The 25,975-nt window shown below is 37.3% G+C and overlaps 1 protein-coding gene across 2 annotated transcripts in view; it reads left to right on the forward strand.

The window, feature by feature from the left end:
- The window catches only part of LOC135840740 (sodium/hydrogen exchanger 9B2-like), a 46,016-nt gene extending 28,749 nt beyond the window's left edge, over nucleotides 1-17,267 (forward strand). For both annotated transcript variants that reach the window (XM_065357414.1, XM_065357405.1), the window contains 8 exons: nucleotides 9,526-9,855; nucleotides 10,364-10,546; nucleotides 11,275-11,450; nucleotides 11,611-11,717; nucleotides 11,829-11,993; nucleotides 15,749-15,892; nucleotides 15,983-16,084; nucleotides 16,191-17,267. In XM_065357414.1, the coding sequence (XP_065213486.1) occupies nucleotides 9,526-9,855; nucleotides 10,364-10,546; nucleotides 11,275-11,450; nucleotides 11,611-11,717; nucleotides 11,829-11,993; nucleotides 15,749-15,892; nucleotides 15,983-16,084; nucleotides 16,191-16,421 (1,438 nt within the window). In that variant the 3' untranslated portion in view covers nucleotides 16,422-17,267. The remainder of the gene's footprint in view (nucleotides 1-9,525; nucleotides 9,856-10,363; nucleotides 10,547-11,274; nucleotides 11,451-11,610; nucleotides 11,718-11,828; nucleotides 11,994-15,748; nucleotides 15,893-15,982; nucleotides 16,085-16,190) is intronic.
- The last annotated feature ends 8,708 nt before the right edge of the window (nucleotides 17,268-25,975 follow it).

The following is a 25,975-nucleotide window of genomic DNA, read 5'->3' on the forward strand; positions in this document are numbered from 1 at the left end:
GTATACTAATACCTAATAGAAGAATAAGTAAGTACCTATAAGTACATATGTAGACGACCACGACCGCGACCGCGAATACTCGTAGAGGCCCTATACCATTCACCTAGACCTAGACCCAGAGCCAGACCTACGCACACGAATTAACGTACTCGTATTTACCTGGCTGGTGTAACGATAACGCAAGTGCCGATCAAAAAGTGTATCAATATCAATAGATTCTATACTAATTGCCAACCGCACGCTTTCAAGCGTAACCCATGAATGATTGATTGATTGACGTATAAATGTATAAACTACTTATAGTACTTATACCTACCTATTAACTCTTCAAGACATTCAACAGGGAAGCGATACGACAAGGTGCTAATAATGACCATTGTGGCGGCTGACATGACGCTGAGCGATGCTAATAAAGCGGGAGGATAGGTACTAGGTACTAGGTACTAAGAGTAAGACCAAAAAAATACCTTCGAACAAAATCTACAGGGTGTTCCAGAATAACCTTTCACATTTTGGTAACCACTGATCTGTGTTCAAGTGGAGCTAGGGGAATGGTAAAGGCGGTTCTAGGTAGCCAAAGCATGCCGAATTATGTTTCAATAGTTATTTTTTGCCCTGGAGAAGTAGATGGCTGTACAGTGTGCTTTTACTGTGAAGGCCTTTTTTAAAAATAAAGGTTCCTGTAACTCTTTACTCCTTACTCATCAGTAACGAAGCTCATTTTTATCTAAATGGTGAAGTGAATAATTGGAATGTGCGCTTCTAGTGTACAAAGAATCAGTTGATAATACTTGAGAAACATCTAAACCTCCGCCAAGTTGACTGTTTGGTTGGGCGTGGCTAAATTCGGTATAGTGGGACCATGTGTGTTTAACGAAACAGTAACGGTGAGGGGTAAGGCAAAATGTTAAACGAGTTTCTTGTTCCAAACTAAAAGACAGACGCGATGTAATAGAGTTACTTACTTCCTTCCAACATGTTGGAACTACCAGGGATGTACACATATGTTTAGCGCGTGAGCACTTCGGTCATCAAATAATTTTGTTATGGTCGACGTGTTGAACCAGAAATTTAATGGCCACCTTGATCCCCTGACTTTTCAGCCTGCGATTTTTTTTTATGGAGTTATTCCAAGTCAAAAGTGTATCGAGATAAATCTAGGACTCTGAAACAGCTTCTAGGTTCATGAGTCGCAACTGATTGGAAGAGAAGTGTTCAATAATTTGAAAAAATGTTTGGTTGAATGTGTCAAAAATGAAGGAAAATATCTCGATGGAAAAATTTTTAAAACTTCATTTTTAATGAAAACTCAAATATACGGTCTAAAAACGGCATATTTCTACTTCATTTTGGTTGTAAAAGAATTTTTGTAAACATTTTTCTCTCAGAGTAATAAAAAAAACAAATGTGAAAGGTTATTCTGGAACACCCTGTAGTTGTTACCAGTTTTCTGCGGTAATTCATTCGAAACGCTGATTAGCAAGAAGATTAATTTATTACTGATACTTATAATGTAATAATCGATCGGATGCGTTGCATTCAACCTTGAAAACATAAAATACCTAATCGTTGTCTTCCATTATTCTATACCATACCTATTGGCTATTACCTACTCGTACGGATACGGACGGCTAACCAGCAGCACCTTAAAGAAGTTGACTTGAATTACGGGTATACGAGTAGTCGAGTATTACTTGTCTTGTACATATTATGTATTATCGTATGCGGTATGGGGTATGGGGTATGGGGTACTGCCACCTAGGTTTAGGTGCATCTCGATCTCGACTTATTATTTACCTATACCCTGCGATAGGCTTGTCTGTTGACTGTAAACCGCGTTAAGAGTTAATCTAACGTCAAAAGAAACCATAATCAATTTTACTAACACTCTCACCACCTCCTCTCCCGAATCAACTGGCATGGCATGAGCTATTCGTTCTCATTGCGCCGCCACGTCTAAGTATATATCCTCAAGTTTGTATTTATTAATTACGAGTACGAAAATGTATAATTTAATGATCAGCCAAAAATCGTTTTCCCGATAGCGATAAGTTTTTTTTTTTTTTTTTTTTTTTTCATTCAGCAAATCAACAATTATCGCAACAAAAAGCTAACAATTTATTCGATAACGTAACCGTTTAAATCGCATCATAAATGGGTAACCGCGCGCTGCCCCTCGTCGGCTCAGCCAGTCCATATAACATTGATTCTTTACTGCGATTGGCGTACTACCTATTCGTCGATGAATTTTATAATTTTCATCAATTTTTTTTTATCGTACTCGTACTACACGTACACATGATGAAATGCGAAGAAAACATCGCCGCGAGCGCGAGCGTCTTATATGTAGTATATGTACTGTATGCTGGTTGCGACTCGCGAGAAATGAGAAGACAAGGATGAGGCGAGCTGCGAGGAAAATACGCGCATATTTAACGAGACAACCTTTGGGTGTAGGTTCAGGTTTACGTATTTGGCATATTGGTATTCGCACTCGCAGAATCGTAGGCTATATAATGTACCTATGTGGCGAGAGGCGCGCATTCGAGTGTAAAATTTTACATCAAAACACGATTTAAATCAGCTTTTCATCGCGCCAATTTATTATCTGTCAACTCGCTGCTTGTTGGTTAACCTGAGCTGAGTCGGTTCACTTCGTCCCTCGTCTGCGGTTTGCGTCTTCTACATAATACATACCTACACCTATAGCAACTGCGACACAACTGCAGCAATCAGGTTGTCCGAACACTGGTGGTGCGAATGAGTTAATCACTTTATCGATTCATTTGAGAAATTGAAATCACTCCAGGAATGTCTTTATCGAATTCCAAAGTTGGTAAACAACCGCAGCTCCAATCGTTATAATTCGCTCTATCTTCTATACAAATTCAAATGCGTTTTTCTCGCATGCATGAATTCTGTATCTTCGTTGTTCATTCAATTTCGGATTCGCCGCTCAATTTATCAAAAATCAAAATGTATCAATACGCAAGGTCTGCCAATATTTTGAAACCAGCAACAAATTTTGTGAGAAGTTGAATTTTTAAAAATTTGCACCCAACTTAAGCAACCAAAACATGGAAATTTGATTTTTAGAGGGCGTCACACAACAAAACAAAACACACAATCCGTCGTTGTTCCATCCGATTCGATATTCTGCCAGGTTGGCTGATGGCTGATGCCCTTTCTTTCAGCGTGTGTATTTCAGCATACAGCATAATTGTTCGGTAGCGTCTTCGAAGGTTTGCACTTTGCACTTTAACCCCCCCCCCCCCATTCGGATCCCTCCTTACCACTTTTGATGACAAAACAACAGCAGAAAGCAGCAGACAAATTTGGACGGTTGTCAACAATTCACAGAACCTATACCCACTCGATATTCGCGAGAAGAAAATCCGGATTCGAAAAGCATCGTGTCTTGTGTTTTTTTGTTTTTTGCTAATGCATGTTTAGTATACTGATGATGCCGAGACAACGGAGGGACGACGACGACGTAGGCAGAGCCGCAGAAGCATAGAGGCATAAGCACTAGGCACTAGGCAGGCAGTTGAGAACACATGGCGAACATTGACTGAGGTTAACTTAGGCGTTAAATAACCTTGATGCATGACGATATGGTAATATCGGTACATAGCATATAATACTTCACATTAGCCATTAGGTACATATTATGGGTGTCATGCCATGTCAGTTATAGAGTTGTTTGACTGCGTTCTGCAGTAGTTGCTTCTCCTACTTACAATCCAATGTTTAGGTTTTTCTGCGGTCTGCGGTTCACTTATACGTACTCGTACGAGTACCTATGCCTATGTTATGTAGCCAGTAGCTTGCGAGCGGTTGGGTACTGGATATTATTGTCGACGTTGCGTAATAATAACACTACTCGCATCTCATATCACGCGAGAGCTAGGCGACGAGTGGCTGGAGAAGAGGAATTTTTTACGATAAAATAACTAGGTACCTACACATGTGTACTCAGTTATCATTATTCATTAATTAATGTACGAGTACGACGGTACTTGGGGTAAGTTGGCACACTTTCACCAACTACAGACTCAATTCGAGCTCTTGAAAATGAACCAATTTGGCTAAATTTTTTCTGCGTTTCCTCGCAATTAGACACATCCCAAGGTGAAAATTTTTAGAACACTGTCGAGTTAGTTTTATTTAGGGCAGAAAGTAGAAGAATTTGATAAAATTTAGTGTATACCCTCATTTTGAGTCGAAAACTAAAGTGACCACAATTTTTGCTAAATTTGGTCGATAATTGACCTAATAACTTCATACTCGTATACGTATTTATCAATATCTTATGAAATTTCTGCTAACAACTTTCAACCAGAGGTCATTCCCCCAGTCAAAAGTTCTGAATTGAGTTTTCGAACCTCCTTGACCCGTTGAATTGTCTTTTAGCCCTCTACCAAACGCTCGAAGATTGATGGATCGAGGAAATTACAATTTCAGACTTTTCATCTTCGTCATCTTGAAAGCACTTTTCCACCACTAAAAATTCTTCTAATGAAAAACCGAAAAACCAACGCGACGCTGGATTTGTGTTCAGCAGCTCAAAATACCCCGATTACCAACACTTTGCACAATCATTTGATCAAGCTGTCCAAACTCACTTATTTGCTTCAACCTTCTTTTTTTTTTTGGCAGTTTTGCTAAAAACAGGACTTTTTTGGCATTTTTGACAAAAATTGAAAGAAAGTTTTTCATAACTTGAAAAAAAATTAGGACTTTCAACATAATTTTGTCAAAAAATGAGACTTTCTCAAAATTTGACTAAAAAACGAGTCTCACTCCTACGTTTTTACAAAAATTGTCAAAAAGGTCCACCTAGTTTTCTGCTATAGAATTATCTTTTGCACAAAATAACAAAAGTCTGGTTTTTTGTCTATACTCGCTGCAATAGAAAGTCCTGTCTTCTGTGTGTGTCAGGAAAGCTACGTTTCTTAGACGGGTCATTCCATGTCAATTCGACCAAAAAAAATGCAATTTTGAAAGTCATGTCTTTCGATTTCCCGCAATCAGTTTGGTCCCAGCCCCTTCAGGGGGGTGGGTGGGGGGGCTTCCATTATTTTCACATTGTCTCGAGGTACTCAACTTCAGCAGCGCATTCCTCCAAAACTATGATACTTTGATCAAAACTAATTTCACAGTTCAAAAGGGTATTGAATATTGAACTTTTTAAGTAATTTGAAATTTTCAAAATTCGAAAGTTGAACTTTCAAATTCAAAGTTCAAATTTTAAAAGGGCGCTGCAAGTGGGAGCTACCATTTAAAATTCTGAAAAAATTTCCATAGATGTACCTTCTGATGCTTTTTCAAAATATTCAAGTTTCGAGATGAGATCTCTTAATGGAAGGGGAGCACACCACCGCCAATTTTGGGCAAAACTTTCAAAAATAAAATCTGGGGCATGTGATATATTGAATTGTATGTTTTTGGTAACGCTGAACACGAATATGACGTCAGATTTTTGATTGGACCCCATCCACGGACCCCAGCACCTCCCCAAATAGGGTAAAAGTTCAAATTAAATAGTGGTTTTTTCGTGCGACACATCTAAAAATATGTTTTTGCTGACGCTGAACGCGAATATGATGTCAGATTTTTGGTTGGACCCCATCCTCAGCCCCCAACAAATTTTTCGGACTTCGGACTTTAACACATTTGAGAAGGTTTTGGGGGCCGGCATGGGTGCGGTCAATTTGAATAACAAAGGCTATATTCGTGTTCAGCGATATCGAAAACATACTATTTCATGTGTCACACGATTGAAACCATTTTTTTTTTAGGTCACCCCCTCTTGGGGAGGTGCTGGGGGCCGTGGATGGGTCCAATCAAAAATCTGACGTCATATTCCTGTTCAGCGTTACCAATAACATACAATTCGATATGTCACATGCCCCAGATTTTTTTTTGAAAGTTTTTCCCAAAATGGGGGGGTGCTCCTCTTCCATTAAGAGATCTCATCTTGAAACTTAATTATTTGGAAAAAGCATCAGAAGGTACATCTATGGAAATTTTTTCAAAATTTTAAATGGTAGTTCCCACTTACAGCACTATTTTAAAATTTGAACTTTGAATTTGAAAGTTCAACTTTCAAATTTTGAAAATTTCAAAATGCTTCAAAAGTTCAAAATTCAATACCCTTTTGAACTGTGAAATCAGTTTTGATCAAAGTTGAGTACCTCGAGACAATGTGAAAATAATGGAAGCCCACCACCCACCCACTGAGGAGGCTGGGACCAAACTGATTGCGGGTATCTTACTTACTGGGTGGGTAGATGTTGTAAAAAAAATTTGAGCGAAATCGAAAGACATGACTCAAAAACGTTGGTCGAATTGACATGGATGGAATGACCCAGACAAAATCTCCAAATGATCAAGATTTCCTAGAAATTTAATTGAAACTTTCTCATAATTTTAGTAAAAATGACACTTCTTGACAAATTATGACAAAAAAAGGACCTTTTTGACAGTTTTGGTAAAAAAAAACATGGCTTTCTTTGGCATTTCTGACAAAAATTAAAATGTATACTTTGACGATCAAAAAATGAGACGTACTCTCAATTTGATCAAAAAAACAAGTCTTACATTTTTGCTAAAATTGTCAAAGAAGTCCTCGTTTTCTGCCGAAGGTATCAAGCAGTTCCTTTTCCCCCAGAATGACATGAAAAAACTTCGGTTTTCTGCCTGCACCACTATAAAAAATCGCATTTTTCTGTGTTACTCAGAAAAGTCAAGTTTTTTTGGACAATTTTTCCAAAAAAATTACTTGGTGGAAATGGTTAGGAATTTCCCCGAAACTTCGGCAAAAACGAAAACTTTTTGACGAAAATGATGAAAAAGGGCACTTTTGAGTTTTGACAATTATGACAAAAAAGCACCTTCTTGAAAATTTTATCAAAAAAACAAAACTTTTCTTGGCATTTCTGACAAAAGTTGAAATGTTTTGACAGTTTTGGTGGAAAATGTGATTTCTCTGCGATTAAAAAAAATTTAGCACTGAAACATTTCGACTTCAAAAAATTTCAGCTTGACGAGGGCACTGGAGTAGATCGAAAAAAAAACCATATACTTGGCGGGTTTTGACGAAAATTGATGGGAAAGTTTACTTCTATTGGGAGACTATTCAGAAAGATTTTGAGTTCCAAGCAGGTCAGGATACCGAGTCATGGGTTCTCAAAGTAGGTAATTTTAGAGGAAAAAAATCGCGTTTGTCCAATTCCTCCGGGAGGGGGGCTACTTACACTATTTTTTCCAAAAAAGTCCCTTGTGCAAGCGCGTGGGTCAGCATTCTCCAACGACAACACCGTGGGAAACCCCTGAGCATCGAGGTAGGTGGCGATTTTTGAAAATTTTCAAATTCACAAAGAATTACTAACCAGTATGCAAAATTTGCCTCTTTGAGAATTTCAGTAGTTGTGCCATTAGCGTGATTTTTGCGGTGTGCCGGCTCAGGGTTATCGTGCCTAAATCTCGCAAATCAATTTAATAACAGTACTTCGATACGAGGTGTTGATCTTGATATTGCTATCGTACATATACAAATCGTAAATACCACAATGAATCTTCGTATAGAGAGAATAATTTCACTTATAGGAGCAGCATTGTTATAGCCGTTATGGGCGAAACTTCGGGTCGCGTTCATCAGTCATCACATGTTACTATGGGGAGAGAAGAGGTTCCTTATTTTTTGGATTTTTTACGAGAAACTTTCTTCAGCTACGAGTACCAAAGCATAAATGAAGATCTCGAAAATTGATTTTCCCGAAAAATGATTCGCTTTTTCGATTACAAAAATAAGCTTATCGAGATCTCTTTAGCGGCGAACAACGAAAATAAACTCATCTATACCCTTACCTAGCTAAACATAGGGCACATAAGCTGAGGGGTAGCGTATTGTATAAAAATACTGTGTACATCAAGTGTTAGTGTACCTAAATAATGTAGTCAGGTATACTTGTAATCTGCGACGTTGCATATTATTTTAATCAAATTGCGTCCGTCCGTTCGTCTACACACTACACAGCGTACCTAGACCTACAGCGTATCCTATCTTATGCAATCGAATCGTGTTTGCAGAATGATGGCAAAAAGCACGCAACCGCAATAATTACGAAAATTAAAAAACATTCACGTAGCTAGACGAGTAGACGAATATTTATCGTATCGCGACCACACACAATCATCGTACTCGTAAGTAAATGTGTATTGTGTACATACAAACGTGTATATATTGAACACGATAAAGAGATAAAATGACGAATTTGTTCGGCGAATATTGTCGTTACATTTTCATTATCTACGTACGAGTATGTACATATTTCAGGGAATACCTATCAATCTGTTTTTGTTTCATTTTTTTACCGTTTCCACCTACCTGCCTAGTGCCTATCTTTATTTGTAATGCGCGCTGTAATGGTCAAAAGTTTGAAGTTGCACAACACCAGTCGGAATGACATTTTTGTCAACACCCTGCGCTTACCTGCTATACCTTTACCTATTCCCTGTGGTGTGCGCTCGGTCACAAGGATGGTTCCGAGAAAAAAATAATATCGCAGGATATGGTCCAAAATTCAGCGAACATATTCATTTCGAGTTGAAGCCGAAGGTGACTCGGAAAAAATTTTAGTTCTGGAGGGGAGATGAACTGTGGCATTCTCGCTCTAGCCCTCATCCAACCTGTTTTGGGGAAAATTGTCCCATACCAAAAGATGCGGTGTTTGTGATTCTGCGTCACCTAGGTCATTGCCATGAATTCGAAACCCACGACTTTTTGGGATTCTACTCGGCGATTGAAAATTCGCTAATCGCTAATTTTAGGATAAATTCGTGTTTTTAAAAATATTTTCTCCTCAAATATTTAGCATTAATTATTCGAACTACCGAAGTAGTAACCGAAACATATAATTTCAGAAATTGACGAAATATTTTGGAACACAGTGGCGTCAATTATTTTCCGGTCATTATTGTCAATTTTAAAAAATAAAAAATAGGTAATAAAAAAAATGAACGAGTGAAAATTTTTCTTAATCACGATTTCCCAAGGACCTCATAATAATTTACAGGCCAACTGAAGTTCGGAATTTCAACAGAGACGTGACGAAGTTATGTGTCATGGTAGGCGAGGGGGAAGGGTGAGACTGAAACTTTCCGAGCTTTTTTCGCCAGATTTTTACCATTTCTTACCCCAGACCCTTCTGTCCACTGCAGTACATACGAGTATTTTTCATGCTAATTAGCCAGATGTGGTTCGAACGAATGTTGAATAATTTCAAGTTCAAAAAGGATGCTTTTATACATATACTTGACTGAAAATTCGAATATTGTTCTATTGCAAGGTTGGTACTGAAATAAAAAATGAAAAATTCGCAATCATTTTAACGATCGATAGGTAAAATATGTACTAGAAAAGGGGGCCATCCTCTCCACATTTTCGAGCAAGTGAAGCGAGCGACGTGTAATTTTATTCCCAAGATAGGTGCTCATTTGATTTTTTCTTTCTGTTCACAGCCAAACCCCGAATAAGAAATTGGAGAGGTTCGCGAATCCGTGCGGTCCGAAAAACAACTACATTTTACGAATGATATCATTTTACATATGCGTCGCAATCATATGGGGCATATTATTCGCATTTCTCAAGCACGAAGTACTGCCCGGAGGCAAACTGTTACTTTTGATATTGTTGATGGCAGGCGCTTACACCCTCGGAGACGTATTCAAACACGTCGGTTTACCCAAAATACTCGGAATGCTGGTGTGCGGTATTCTGTTCCGAAACAGCGGCCTGTTTTTCGATTCCAAAGAAGCAGGCGTATACGCCGACGTCATATCCACTGCCAGGTAAGCCCAACTTATCCGTTTAACGGCATCGGCATATAGCTTACCAAATTCGTACACCTTACGTAAGTTGGCACTTGCTGACTGCCATTGCTATTATGCTGCATTCGAGTGCAATTAGGGGAATTCATTCGAATCAGTTCTCTCCACGAATTGGTCCTTTGGGGTATAAAAACTAGCTAGTAAAAATGTTGACTCTCTGCCACACCCCTATAGTACCCACAAATTTTCATTTTTCAAGGTTTTCAAACCAACTTTTTAAAAATTTGCACGAATAGGCCTACTTATTAATTGATCTTTTCATGGGACATTCCTCGACTTTCTTTTTTTTTCAATTTTTTTCTTCAAAAGTTCATTCCGGTGATTAATTTTGGACGGATATACGACCTCACACTATTGGCAGTTGGGCTTTACATAATTACCTAGCCCTACACAACGATGCTTTGAATGCTTATCTAAAGTTTAGGTTTACAGTACATTACACTACGTTATCGGTTTTCTTATTTTTTAGGCAAATATCATTGACTTGTATTTTGATAGCTGCAGGCTTAGGACTGGATGCGAAATCGCTGAAAAGATTGAGCGTTGTCGTATTGGAACTATCGTTCATACCTTGCATTTTTGAAGCCGTCGGCGTAGCCATATTCTGTAAGCTGTTACTAGACTTACATTGGTTTTGGGGCATGATGATCGGGTCAGTATGACGTGACGACGCGACGAACGAAACAAACACCTTCTTGTACTCAGGGTTGCTATAGATGATCAGATAACACCACATCTACCGAAAATTAGATCCAAACATACTCTGGATCTAATCAGATCAGATCTGGATATTCCTATATTCCCATTTCTCTGGTGGGTCAAATTTGAAATTCTGATTTGACCTAATTCGATTACATTCGATCAACCTGTTTGACGAAATCACATCAGATCCGCACATTCCCTGGATCGAATTCGAAAATTCTAATTTAACCATCACTTATCACGTTTAATCAACCTGTTAAATCAGGTCGGATCATGAAATTTCCTTAATCAAATTCAAAATTCTCATTTCACCTAACTTCATCAGTGTTTATTACTTACCTATAGGTAAGCTGTTTGATCAGATCAGATCCGGAAATTCTCTGAATTAAATTCAGAATTCTGATTTGACCAGACTTAATGATATTTAATCGACCCATTTGAATAGATCAAATCAAATCCGGGTATTTCCATTCGAGCTTCGCAGTAGGCACCTTTTCCGCGTGCATTCAAAACTTAATAGACATACGCGAATACCTATTTTTGGTATAGATTTACACATCTCTTGCAACTCTGAATACATCTAGTGCTCGCTTGATTCAAAGTTGAAACGGTTTTGAAACTGCGTTGAACTATGACTAGAATTTAATATCAGCAAATTGCTCTGTTACATGTACGTAGATTCACAATGGGTGCCGTAAGTCCGGCCATCGTAGTACCAGGTTTAATGAAGCTACAAAAAAAAGGATACGATTCGGATAATACGATATCGACGATTGTAATAGCAGCGGCTAGTTTCGACGATATAGTCGCCATTTCCGGCTATGGAATATTTTTTGGCTTAATTTTCAACCAAGGTGAGATCCCGTTGCTTTAATTTTACATAATTGCACCGTGGTCATATCGCTTCGTCATTTTTATAATAAGCATTGGCTGTCTGTCTGTCTGTCTGTCCTCCATGGATAGTCGAAATATCGAGCATTTTTTTTTTATTTCACGCTTTTTACGTATTTGCAGGCGACATATTCGAAAAAGTTATCCACGGACCGATCGAGTTCGCAGGAGGACTGCTCATCGGCGTATTATGGGGATTATTCTCAGCTTGGATACCGCATAAAGACGATGTTGGTGACGCCTTGCGGCTTGCAATGAATACATTAATATCGGCGCAAGCTTATCCTTTTTTCCGTTTTATAGTAGATTAAATACGCGAAATTTTGTTTTATAATTTGCAGAAACATTTGGTGGCAAAACGCGTCTTCATGATCGGAGGTGGCTGTTTATTTTTAGTGCTCGGCAGTCAAATGGTCGGCTACGATGGCGCTGGACCTTTTGCTTGCATCGTTTCAGCGTTTGTTGCTTGCATGTGCTGGAAATGGCAAGGCTGGTCAGCTTCTTATGTAAATATTTGTTTTTTTCCTGGCTCCCTATTACATATATGCATATTCGCGTCTAAAATTTCAAAAAACCTTTTAGAAGGGTTTTTGAAAAAGTTATCGAATTTTTGTTCATAGAATAAGGTATAGGAATAGGTACGGGATTGAATTTGATGAATGCAACTTCATTTCAAAGATAACGAGACGAATGATTTAAAATTAGTGGCTAAAATCAAAAAAGCTCCGAATGTGTATAGATGGAACTTGAAAAAACTGCTATAGGCATGTGACACATCGATTGTCACCAATCCAAAAGCGACGAATTCAAATATTCACGTGTTTTTACGATCAGAAAATGACAAACAATATTTTCCATAGCCACATCACCCTCGTTATCAATTTCTCCCAAAAATCTTCTTCTTCTTGGATCCGTTTCACCCCTCCGGGGATATCGTGATTATGACGCCATGGCAGCCATTTCTATGACACGATACACCAGCTCCTCCAACTTTCTCTATTTAGGGCGCTCCTGACGCAAGCTGGGAAACTGCGTCCAATGGCTTTCCGAATGGAGTCCGTCCATCTTGTGGGGGAGCGTCCCGCACTCTTGTTCCCACAACCTTGCCTTGGATGAACAGAGACTCCATGGCATCAGCCCTTGTGACATGCTCAATGTATTTTAGGATTCTGCTGAGTACCACTGCTGACAATCTTTTCTGAACACCGATTTCTCCCAGGATGGACACATTGGTCCTTTTCTCCGTCCATGGGATCCGAAGCATTCTCCTCCAGCACCACATCTCGAGCGCATCAATTTTTTTTCTATCTCCCTCACGCACTGCCCAAGTTTCCGAAGCATAGAGAAACACTGAGAAAACCAGAGCATTTACCAGTCTTATCTTCAGAGTCTTGCTCACTGCTGTGTCTGACCATATCTTCCTTAGATGAGACATGGCACTTCTTGTGATCTGTGCTCTACGTCTTATCTTGGCTTCACTACCTCCTTTGTTATCCACAATGAATCCCAGGTATACAAACTGGCTCACCACTTCAATTCCCTCAATGTCCTGTATTTCTGGTGAGTTGTTCTCAGGCCGGTTCACAATCATGATCTTTGTCTTTGCTTTATTTATTAGCAAGCCATATTTTGCACTGATCTCTTCCAGGCATTTCAGAAAACTGGTCATATATTCGACACTTGAGGCGATGAGGGTGGTGTTGTCAGCGTAGAGAAGGTTTGACATTTGTACACCTCCAATCAATACTCCTCCTTGCCACTCACCCGAGCCATCGTCATTAGTGCTTTCTGATACAATTAGCTGCAATGTTTTGCAAATTATGCATTCTCCATACAGATTAAACAGGAATGGGGATAGAATGCAGCCCTGTTGTACTCCTCTCTCTGGGTGGAATTTCACAGACGTTGTGTCTCTGTTGATTCGGATGTTTGCCATGCTCCTCTCATATAATTGTTTGATCAGCCACACCAGATGTATTGGGGCACCCATCTTGAGCAGAATTCTCCACAGTTTTTGCCATTGTACGCAGTCAAAAGCTTTCTTGTAATCCACAAAACACAGCACACTACACACATTGTATTCTCGTGCTTTTTTGATCAGCAGCCTGAAGTTGAGGATCTCACAAATCCTGCTTGTTCTGGAAGAATTTGACTGTGCATGAGTGAGTATAACAGGTTGTACACAATCTTCAACAGTACGGATGGCATGGCATGACTTATCAAAGAGATTGTCCTGTAGTTCTCACAATTCTCAGGATCTCAGGAGATCCTTTCTTGTACAGAGTGACATATGTGACCGTTCAGGAAAAAAGGGACCTTAGCATCACTTTTTCAAAAAATCTTTTTTTTTTGGATTCGAGACCTGAAAACACTTAAAAATTGATTGAAACCATTTTTGAAGTTCCTAGATTGCTAAATCATACCTCAAATGAACATTTTGTACAAGCACATTCACAAAATTTTGATGCAAAAAACTCAAAAACAAAAATTTTTTCAACTTAATCTCAATTTTTCTTCTTCATGACACGTTTTTTTTACTTTGATGATTTTTTTTCGATTTCTTCATCTAAAAACATCAGAAATTTTTGATAATTTTGAGATCGGCAGATCTTCAAGCTCATTTTTGAATTTGAAAAAATTTTAAAAATCAGTTATTTTTAATAATTTAATTTTTGCACAAAAATTCATTATTCATTTTCAAAAGCAAAAAAAAACATTCAAATTACATTTTTTTGCCCAAAATCAACTTGTAAAAATTGAAATTGAAAAAAAAATTTGGAAAAATTGCCAAATGAGGGATTCGAACCACGTACCTCCGGCGTGGTAATCCAGTTATTTCGCCACAGAGCTATCGCATCACCTAAACAAGGTGTGTTTTTCAGCTGTATACAAGTTGCCAAACAACAACAAAAAACGATCCCCCCATGCCCACACATCAAATTGTGTTGAAACGCCATAGTCACCGCTGATAACTTTGAATGCGTTTTTCTCGGAATTTTGTTTTTCGTGACTAGGTCCCTTTTTTCCTGGACGGTCACAATGTTGACAGTACCCAGTCCTCCGGCCATTCGCCACTCAGTCATATCGAGTTGCATATGTTAAGGATTCGGTGAGTGTGTGAGTGACTTCTTCACTTCCAGCTTTAAAGACCTCAGCTGTCACCTTATCTGGTCCTGGAGCTTTGCTCTTTTTCAAGTACTCGATGGCAGGATTATCAGGAAGCTCCTCTTCCTCAACATATAGCTTCTTGCAGTATTTTCTCCATGTCTCCGCAACCTCCTCTGCATCAGTCTTAACTTTGCCCTCTTCATCTCGAATGATCTGCTTACTGGCCTTGAATTCTCTCGTAATTGACCTGATTTTCTGGAAGAGCAACCTGGTCTCATTCTTCTCAGCATGCATCTCAATTTCCTCACATATTGATGAAATGTGGGCATTTTTATCCCGTTGTGACAGCCTAGTTATGCGCCGAGATAGAATTTTCCTCTGTCTGACATGTTCTATGGTCCTTGGCAGCTTCCTACACTCTTCTATTGTCTCAATTGTCTCCTCAGTGAACCAGTGCTTCCAAACTTTTGGTTCAGTCCTTGGATGAGTGGTGTCATATGCCTTATTTATGTGTCCTTTCAGCTCCAACCACTGCTGGTTTTTGGTTTAAGGGTGCCTTGGGGTCTATGACTGCTGTTCTGAGAAACCTGTCCAGAGTGACACATAAAATATGATAGCAAAAATCCAATTTGATTGATTTTAAGAGCTTCAAAGCTCCAAAATCAGTACAAATTTTTTTTAGAAAATAGTTTCTTCAAATTCAAAATTGGAATCGATTTGGTCTCACAGATGGGAGATAAGCCCCAAACGCCAAACCTTTGGAATTTTTGGACACTCTCTGAAAATTTTGAAAAAACCGAAGTACAATCACCAGAATATAAATGTGTGTATGTATTTCTTAACATCCCTACCCAAGCGAGAAGTCCTAGAGAAGCAAGGTCACTGCCGGTCGGCCGAGGAAAGGAGCTGAGAAGCTGTGAAGCTGGCAAAGCTCCTAAATTTTCCCCATTTTTCTCATTTTTGTCCAAAAATTTTCGATTAATTTTTTTAAAACGACTTTCGAGGAAGGGTTAGATATAAAATTCTTAATAAAATAATAAGGAACCAATCTATCCGAAGCCTTGAAAGAAATTCGCCAACTTTTTCTCCGCAAAATATACCTTAATCTCGCGAAGAAGAGCAACCTCGTATAATTAATGCTCATTTTTTGCAGAATCCAGTAGCTGACGTATTCAATTCCATGTGGATCATCATGGAACCAGCATTATTCGCTCTGATCGGAGCCGAAATAGATTTATCAATTCTTCGTATTGATCAAGTATTAAATGGCAGCGCGGTTATTCTAGGAGGACTCGTAGTAAGTGCAAGCTACATTATTCGTAAATTCCCGTGACCGAATCTTCCTCCGCAATTGATTACCTAATTTCACTTTTGTTTACTTTCAAAGTTTCGAACGGTTGCCTGTTCCGCAGTTCTGCTAACGTCTACCGTGAATTTCAAAGAACTCGTTTTCATAAACGTAGCATGGTTACCAAAAGCTACAGTACAGGTAAACACGTCAGCACTGACCTGAGCACACATACCTACTTCCTCGATTGAATTTCAATTGTAATTGTTAATTAATTTCGTTTGTTTGTCATCGCACATTTGCACAGGCGGCATTAGGATCGTTGGCATTGGACAGAGCAAAGACCATGGAGCCTCGATCGGAAGAACATTTGAAAAATGGAGAATGGACGTTGATGATAGCCGTACTTTCGATACTTTTGACAGCTCCGATCGGCGCAGTCGGTATTTCCGTTCTCGGTAAAGTTTTACTAAAAAAAGACAAAACTCCCGTCAATAGTGCGGATAGCAATCGTGCTCGTATCAATAATCACGTTTAGTGAATTCAGACGTGAATGATTCCTTCCAGTGTACCTGTCTCATTTTTATAATAATAATATCTAATATTGTGTATATTTGCTCTTCTCTTCTCTTCTCTTCCTTTCACACGCGCTAACAATATTATTCATCGTCTTCGTCGTGATTTGTCAATACCATCGTCATTATTCATGTATTAATGCTCTTACAAATTTTTTTGTTGTTCATTCCTTCTTGCGTTCTCGGCAGCATGAAACTGCGAACGCGTCGGTTCAGCAATCTTAATAATATACTTATATTTTATTTATTTCACCATTTCAAGCTTCTAAAAGCTACGTATTCTATTTTCACTTTTATTTTTTTCTTTCATTTTTCCAATAGTTAGGTACCTACCTATTACCTACTATAGCGAGAGCGACATTAGTATAAAAATAATATTAATGTACCTAGTTTTTGTAGTAGTCTTTAGAATGTGTATTACCAAAGCATCTTTCGAGAATAATCGTATTTATGCATTCACTACACGTAGGTATTATTTAGGTATACGATTCAATTTACGTATACTACGTACTCGTACTGGCACTATTTAATTACATATATGAATCGCGTCAATATATTTCATTCATTTACATATTTATTTATGTATCATTTTTTTTTGTACTTTAATTACCAAGCTGCTTCTTGTATTATAGGTGTAATACATTGTACATTATGTTTTTGTTTGTAATATTACGATTATATAATTATGTCAACTGTTTTACTTGTAGGTAAGTACTTGTTGTTGTTTTCTTGTTATTATTTTCTTGTTGATTTTTTATTTTTGTTGTTGCTTTTTTTCCTCGTCAATAAAGTCACCAATGAATGTTCAACGTTTGTTTCGGTATAGCAATGAAACGATGTACTCGTAGGTAATTATAGTGCGATCATAAATCAGCAACCTTCGAATGGAAAAATTATAACAATAAATGATAATAATGAAAATTTTTTTTAAAAATAACGAAAAAGCAAATTTGCTACGCATTAATCTTGCGTTACTCGTCCGTTGGGTAAGCTAAGTAGATACAGATAGTAATGCCGATATACGCTGCTTCAGTGAAAATATTAACGCGCGTGTTACTTTGGTAGCATAAGAATCGAATACAAGGAGAACATGGATTCACATTAGACTTGATGTGTGAATATTTATCAAGTGCATAGGCGCAGGCAGTTCTTTTCTTTTCAAAAATTATTCAGTCCTCGGATAAAAAAATTCGCACAAAAAAAATACTCGTTTTTGTTTATTCTAGAGGTGAAGGGTACTACCGGGTAAAATACGTGAAATGCCCCCCTGTCCTCAGATTTTTGAAATTTTGATGAAACATTGTTGGGTATATATATACCTTTGAAAAAATGTCGAATCCAACAGATTTTCTCCCACCTCACCCCCTTGCCCATAATGGCGACAAAAACGATTTCTTCGGGGAAAAAATCATACTTGAACGAGTAGTGAAAAAAAAATTTTGAATTCACTCAAAATATATCTAATATTATAAAGAAGACAATATGAGTCTAGCCTCGTGAATTTTTTCAAAAATTTTTGGCCCTCTCCCCAGGGGGGACATATAGACAAAAAACATTCGAAATAGTCATATCTCCGAACATAATTCAAGCACACGAATTTTTTTTCAAAAATATGCTTACCTGCATGAGGGTACTATTCAAATTTTGTTTTAAAAAATCAATACTTTTCACATTTTTAAATAACATTAATTGATCATCACGCTGACCCAAAATAATCAGAAAATCTGGGGCCATTCGAATCCTTTTCCCCAGCCCAAGTCGCTCATGCCTCAAATCATTTTTTTTCCAATGCTCAAAACTACATTACAGATTTTTGAACCAAACACGACTTTCTATCTGACAAAAATTTGAAAATGGAACACATACTCATTTCCAAAAATTTTGGGTCATTTCAGCAGGTCTGTTTCAGAACCCATATACCCTAAACATAATTAAAGTATGTATACTTATTACTTATGGAGATTTTAGGCAGATGAAATTCCAAGAAAAGGGTGAACTTGACAAAAGTTGTACAAAACGTGCGGTCAAAACCTATAAAAACGACATAAAAAATGAAAATATCGTTAAAATTATGATACATAAATCTTCATAAACCAATGAAATTTGATCAAAATTTACATAAAAGTATAAAGAAACATATCAAAATGACTTGAAAACATTTTAAAAGCATTGATATTATACGAAGCTACCAAAAAAAAAACCTAAGAAATGATCAAAAATTCATGAAATTTCAGAAAAATTGGGAAAAATTCAGCGAAAATGGCGTAATAGTCGTTAAAACATGTCAAAAATGAAAATAGAAACATAAAAATTACCCAAAAATCAGTGAAAAATTATGAAATTTCTACTAAGTACAGGTAGGCAACCTGCAAGGTTCAGCAAAATCTGCAAAGAACATTCTACAAACAATAAACATTTGTTTAAAATGACATAAGAACTCTAGAAAAAGCAATATTAGAATAATTGATAAAAATCGTCAAAAACTAGCGAAATTTTGTCAACGAGGTAAGGAAAAAAATTGCAAAAAATATTGTTAAATTGTTTTTAAAATAAAAGTTACCAAAACGTGATGACATTTTAATAAAACACAACCAAACTCGGCACAAATTGCATTGAAGCACACATTGCATTGAACAACGCTAAAACTTGTTAAAGTACGTGGCATAAAAATAACTACTTAATTCAAAACGACTAGAAATAAATGAATAATTGCGTACATTAATATTAAACATTAAGACGTATCTACCTAACAAGAAAACCTCTTGAGGTGTCCGCCTCCGATTTGAACGGGACCGCGATTTTTGGAAAGAGCATGTTCTAAAACCCCGAAATCCAAATTTTCAGCTGCCCAAGTTCATTTTTCGATTTTTGGCGAATTTTTGAAAATCCAAAATTGACTATTTTGGTGATTTATACTTTTTTTAAAAAGTACGTACTTGATCAGTAAAAATGTTCAAAATAAGTCCTAAAACTGATATTAACCCCCCAAATCCAAATTTCGTCATTTCCAGCCATTCTGGAGCCTCCAGTGCGATTTTTCAATTTCTCCAGAATTTTCAATTTGCTCCAGAAGGCGTGAATATGAAGTTGGGCAGCTAAAACTCGAGTTGTGTGTTATACTCGACCTGTTTAACGAATTTATCCACATTTGAGCCGATTCTGGAGCGGACACCTCACAATAAAAATATCCAAAAGTAAAGAGAGGCCCAAGAAAGGCTGGAAATGACGAAATTCGCTCTCGCGTGGTTAATTAATGACAAAATATAGCGATTCGCGCAAATTTCAAAAATTTTCTCACAAACGAGGAATTTTTGGTTTTTGGATATTTTTAGGAATATTTGAATCTCGAATCGTCGCCGGCCCTTGCTCCAGATCACCTCGAAAATGGTCGCAATAGATTTGAAGGTTGATTTCAACATAGAAATAAATTTTTCAAGATTCACTTTGGAGGTAAGTAAAGAATTAATGATATGTATTATGCATTGCATACTCGCGATAATAAGCAATAGATATGGACTATTTTGATTAGATAATATTTTCAAAAAAATTTGCCAAAAATTGACAAATAAAACTTCGGCAGATCTAAATTCAATTCTACGATGATATATGAGGGTTACATTCTCTTTCAGTGAGCCAAATTTCAGACGGACAGGTTGTATAAGAACCTATACCTACCTGCTTTTACTAAATACATAATATCATGCAATTCAGATAACATTCGGGTTCATACAGCAAGATTACGAGTAATTCTAATACTACCTAAACACCCGAAGGTATAATCGTCTTAAAACATCCTAATTCAATCAATTTATTTTTCAGGTGTAGGTACTCCTGCTAATTCCACTAAATTACGTCCGTATTTTAGGAAATTGCACCAGTGCAGCGCAATTACGTATGTACACATAATATACCCGAAGGTAAATAATAAAGACATACCTGATCGAATGATACGGTACGGTGTCGCGTCATAAGGGATGAATTTGGACGACGCGACGTGGACAAGACACAAGACACACAGAGTGCATTGCTATTGCTATTGCTATTCGAGATGGAGATATGTATTTGATTTGCCGACTGTCGAAATACACAGAGACCAACACCTAGTAGCATTTTAATAATATACGTAGCGTAGTATAAGGGTAGCATTATAGCCCGCGGCTTTTTAACCATACAATATACGCGTATACGAGAACAGTGTTGACACAGAGAGACGAAAAATAAGACGTATAATAATACAAGAAAAAAAAAGAGAGAAAAAAAGGTAAAATAAACTGGCGGCTTACGCGATATTTTTGACAAGTTTTTGGTCTTCTGCGGTAGCAGATAGAGGTAAAAGATAGGTAAAAAGTGGGTCTGCGTATTCTTCTCCTAACAAGCCTTATACATGCGCTATACACTATACTGCAGCAGAGCGAGTGAGAAAGAGCCAAGACACGAAACACGTTGAAAAAAGGTTTTGCCCTTATACAATAGATTAACAATGTGCGCCAGTTTACAATACTGTCAACAAGACAAACAAATGCATCAGAAATTCAACCGGAAAACAAATCAATTCGTAGACACGAACTGAAAACGTAGTAGTAAAAGACGTGTTAGTAACCGAATTGCCAAAAGAATGATACGCGATACCAAACAATACCCCGCCAGGCCGCACCCCCTCCCCACTTTCCACCGTTCCCTCGCATCTAACTAACGCTTATATTGATTCAGCTTTACTTTATTTTCAACACCGTACAAAATTTTTTTACTTACATATTTTTTATTTATTTTTTCTTCTTCTTTCGTTTCTTTTCATCACCCTCGTTCGGTCATTCTACCACCCTCTCCCTCTCTTTTGATACAGTTTCATGTGTTTTTTTTTTCATGCACGGCGTGGAATTTATGACGCATAGGTATAGGTCCTCACATACTGAACAAAAAATTAATCGTAAAAACTACAAAAGATGCGTAAAAGCGAATCCGTTTAGATGCAAAGCAGTTAAAAGTAGATTATAGTTTTGAACCATTCTGGAGCCTCCAGCGATTTTTTAATTGTTGACCGGTTGTGAGCTCAAAACTGAATTTTCAACCAATTTGTGAGCGAAACCTCTAATATTTAAATAAGGTATAAATTATAATTGGTGTTTTTTATTCCAAAAAGATATCATTTATAGTGAGTATTTACTGTCTACAACGATCGCAAATTTCTCCAAAAATTCCAAATCGCTTTGAAAGGGCCAAAATTGATATTGAACCCCTTTTCCGCACCTCTCGATCGTTTTCGTTACACATACCTTCATTGAAAATGTTGATTTTTTTCCTCACTTTTTCTGTAATCTGCAAATTGGCTAAAAATTCACTTTCGAGCTCTCACTTCTCACTTCTGTAATTTCGCGATTACCTAAAGCGGTCGAGAGGGGCATGAATAACACCGACCATATTACAGGTATCACAAAAAGTTCATTTTCGGCCCTTCCAGAACGGTTTGAAATTTCTGGAGAAAATCAAAAAATTGCTAGACGCTCCAGGATGGCCCATAATTTTACGAAAAAGTTTGAAAATCGCCTTTAAAACAGTTTTTTTTTCTATTCTTCAAATTGCGAAAAAATTTGTCAAAATTTTAACAATGAACTTTAGCAACTGAAACTACGGGTTAAGAGGGTTTTAGTTCAAAACATTCCCTTGTAAGAAAACTCATAGAGCTTATTTCTAGTCATGTTGTACCTAGACCTACATACACTGCACCTGCAGCGCGAAACAGCCCAAAATTACTCGAGGTCACCAATCTCCCGAAAATAATGAAATGATCGCCGATGATAATTTCTTTGAAGTAGAAAAAAATACGAGTCTTTCTTCACCAGATTTCAAAATGTGCACGTTGTTTCGATTTTGCGGTTTTCAACCCAATAGAGGGATCTTTTCGCTCTGCTGTCCAACATTGTAAAAATACAGTCAAAAAGTTTTTCGGAAAATGAGTCGATATCTAATCGCACAAAAACATGCCTTTAGCACGGCCACTAACAAAATTTTGGAACGACCGTTAAAAAATCGATACCAACTCGTATGCAAAATAATATAGGGGGGTAGGTACTGCAAATGGAAAACAGTACATAAGGAGAAACGTTGCTTCACAAGAAACACAGACGTGGGACGTGGATGGCAAACAGTAAACACTCTCAATACACAGATGATAGCGAACGCAGGTGCATACATACATACTCACATACAACATTTTGTACAGCAGAATTCGCTGACTAAGCTTACATTTGAATCGCGTCCAGATTTATTCATTCGCAACATTTAGCAGGTCGCTCTTCGGAGAAATTTTTTGGACAATTTTTCAAAATACTTAATAGTTACCATACAGAAATATAGGTAGAGGTAGCAACAACCACGCACACGATCAGAAGAAAAAAGCAAAGTTCCCCTTGAAATTTAAAAAAATGAAAAAAAAGCTCAAGTAAAAGTACCTGTAGGTATGTATTTCATGGGACAGCAAAAGTTTTCGATTAGATTACACACAAATAGATAGGTACAATGCATGGAAACGAAAAGACAGCCGCTGACGTATGATTACGATTCAATTTCCAATCACTAACTCGGAATCAGTTGAAAAAATAAATACTTAAAATTCGTAAATTTTCGAAACTCATTTCATTAGTCGCGAAATTTTGATTTGTTCAAAATTCAATTTCGCAAATTTTCACAGTTAAATTGCAAACATTTGCTGCCTATTATAGTCCAGCATATGACAATAGGAGTAATTACACACCCCCCCCCCCCGCCGATCCTCCGGGACAACTTTTTTCTTAAAGGGGACATCCTAAGGAACATTTTAAAGCAAACTTGCCCAAAAAAAAGTTGGCATTACTTACAAAATGGCGGCCATTTTGATCGACAGGTTGGCCGAAATCGCAGATTTTGCCTTCCAACATGGGACTAGAATAACATTTTTCAAACTTTACAAAGGTAGATCGAAAAATCATGCAAAAATTCATCACCTGTCAAAATTTCAAGTGCTAAAGTGCGTTTTTCGATTTTTGGTGAATTTTTAAAAATCGAATTTAGGCCAAAAATGAGGGAAAAAAATCAAAATTTTACCAAATTGACCAAGAAAGCTGAAATTTGGGATATACCCTATTTTCGACATGCCAAATCGATTGGAAACGGTTTCAACCCGTTTTGAGCAGTTCTGGAGCCTCCAGCAGATTTTTGAAACTCGAAATGTCCACAAAATTCCATCAAATTGGAGTTGTAAAGCTTTTCGAGCCTCCAGCGACATTTTTGAAAATTACTGGAGCTTCCAGCAGATTTTTGAAACTTTAAATTTTTACAAAATTTCATCAAATGGAGATGGAGAGTCGAAATTCATTGTGAAAACTGATTTTAACACCCTCTGAAGATGACTTCAGGTGTGTTCAAGTCATTTTAGAGCCTCCAGCAACTTTTTTGAAAATTACTGGAGCCTCCAGTAGATTTTTGAAACTTGAAATTTCCCCAACATTAATTTATCAAATGGAGTTGGCAAGCTGAAATTTACTTCGCAGGCTACATGGTGGTTTCAGATGGTTTTGAAGCTTCCAGTTCCAGCTACTTTTAGAAAATTTAAATTTTCCAAAAAAACGCCATACAACCTTTCGAAAAGTCGCTGGAGGCTCCAAAACGACTTGAAATCCACCAGCAGTCAACTTCGTAGCGTACTGAAATTAGTTTGCAGAATGAATTTCGACTCTCCATCTCAGTTTGATGAAATTTTGGGGAAATTTCAAGTTTCAAAAATCTACTGGAGGCTCCGGTAATTTTCAAAAAAGTCGCTGGAGGCTCTCAAATGACTTGAACACACCTGAAGTCGTTTGCAGAGGGTGTTAAAATTGGTGTGTAGAGTAAATTTCAGCTTTCCATCTCCATTTAATGAAATTTTGTGAAAATTTCAAATTTCAAAAATCTGCTGGAGGCTTCAGGAAATTTCCAAAAGTCGCTGGAGGCTCCAAAACGACTTTTAAATTCACCTGAAGTACTTCGTAGCGTATTGAAATAAGTTTTTAGAATAAATTTCAGCTTGACAACTCCAATTTGATGGAATTTTGTGGACATTTCGAGTTTCAAAAATCTGCTGGAGGCTCCAGAAATGCTCAAAACGGGTTGAAACCGTTTCCAATCGATTTGGCATGTCGAGAATAGGGTATATCCCAAATTTCAGCTTTCTTGGTCAATTTGGTAAAATTTTGATTTTTTCCCTCATTTTTGGACTAAATTCGATTTTCAAAAATTCACCAAAAATCGAAAAACACTCTTTAGCACTTGAAATTTTGACAGATGAAAAATTTTTGCATGATCTTTCGATCTACCTTTGTAAAGTATTTCGTGCAAGACTGCAAGTCTTATGCTGAAACGCAAAATCTGCGATTTCGGCCAACCTGTCAATCAAAATGGCCGCCATTTTGTAAGTAATGCCAACTTTTTTTTGGGTAAGTTTGCTTTAAAATGTTCCTTAGGATGTCCCCTTCAAGAAAAAAGGTTTCCCGGAGGATCGGCGAGGGGGGGGGGGGTGCAATTACTCCTATTGTCATATGCCGGACTATTAAGTAATGTTTGAAATTGGTTTAATCAAGCGTAACATGAAGACTGAGACGAAACTATGAGGGGGAGGGGGGCCACCCCTCTCCCCTCAAGTTGTCAAACTTAAAAAGTCGGAAATTTTTTATAGTTTTAATAAAGAGACTAGTTGCCGACTTATTTGAAACTTGAATTGAACATCTTTGAGATCTTTTGCCCACGCTTCGCTCGGATTAAACTAAAAAATACAGTTTTTCTATTATCTAAATTTTTGCACCTGGAAGTATCTCTTATAAGTACCTAGACCTAGCTAACTTTTAAAAATGTCAAATGTGAAGAAAGAAATTCACTTCTTGTATGCACCTATTAAGAAAATAATAATTTACCTAAGTACTACATGCAGGTACTTGAATAATTATAAATTTTTCAAAACTACAGCCCTCGCTTCGCTCATGCCAGTTAGTTTTTCTTTTTCAAAATCAAATTCAAACTCAAAAATCGTTCAAATCCAATATTATTATAATAAACTATTCGCATAGAAAAAAAAATATGTTTTTTCACTTTTCAAAATACCAGGTTTCAAGAGCTTCTGCCCTCACTTCGTCCGGGCTTTTTTGCCTTTTTTTTACAAGACTCGAGTTTCTTTTACAAAAAATCATTCGAATTCTGAAACTTTGAACTTTGAAGCCAAAAATAGCAACCTTCTCTCATAAATAAACATTGCGGTCTTTCACAAACCAAATCTAAACCGCTTTCTTCAGGGGTGTAATAATCTTGCAATTATAAACACCCCCCCCCCCCCAAAAAAAAAAACTTGTCAAAATCCGAATTTTCAAAAGCTTTTGCCTCCCTGGTCTCTACGCTCGGGTTAATTTGTTTCTTTTTTACAAAATAAAAAAAATGTAATGTTTGAGGTTTCTAAAAATTGAAAAACGCGGATACGAAAATTTTCTATAAATTGTAATTGCAAAATTGTCTTCAC

The sequence above is a fragment of the Planococcus citri genome, chromosome 1 (assembly GCF_950023065.1).
Source record: "Planococcus citri chromosome 1, ihPlaCitr1.1, whole genome shotgun sequence".
NCBI lineage: Eukaryota > Metazoa > Arthropoda > Insecta > Hemiptera > Pseudococcidae > Planococcus > Planococcus citri.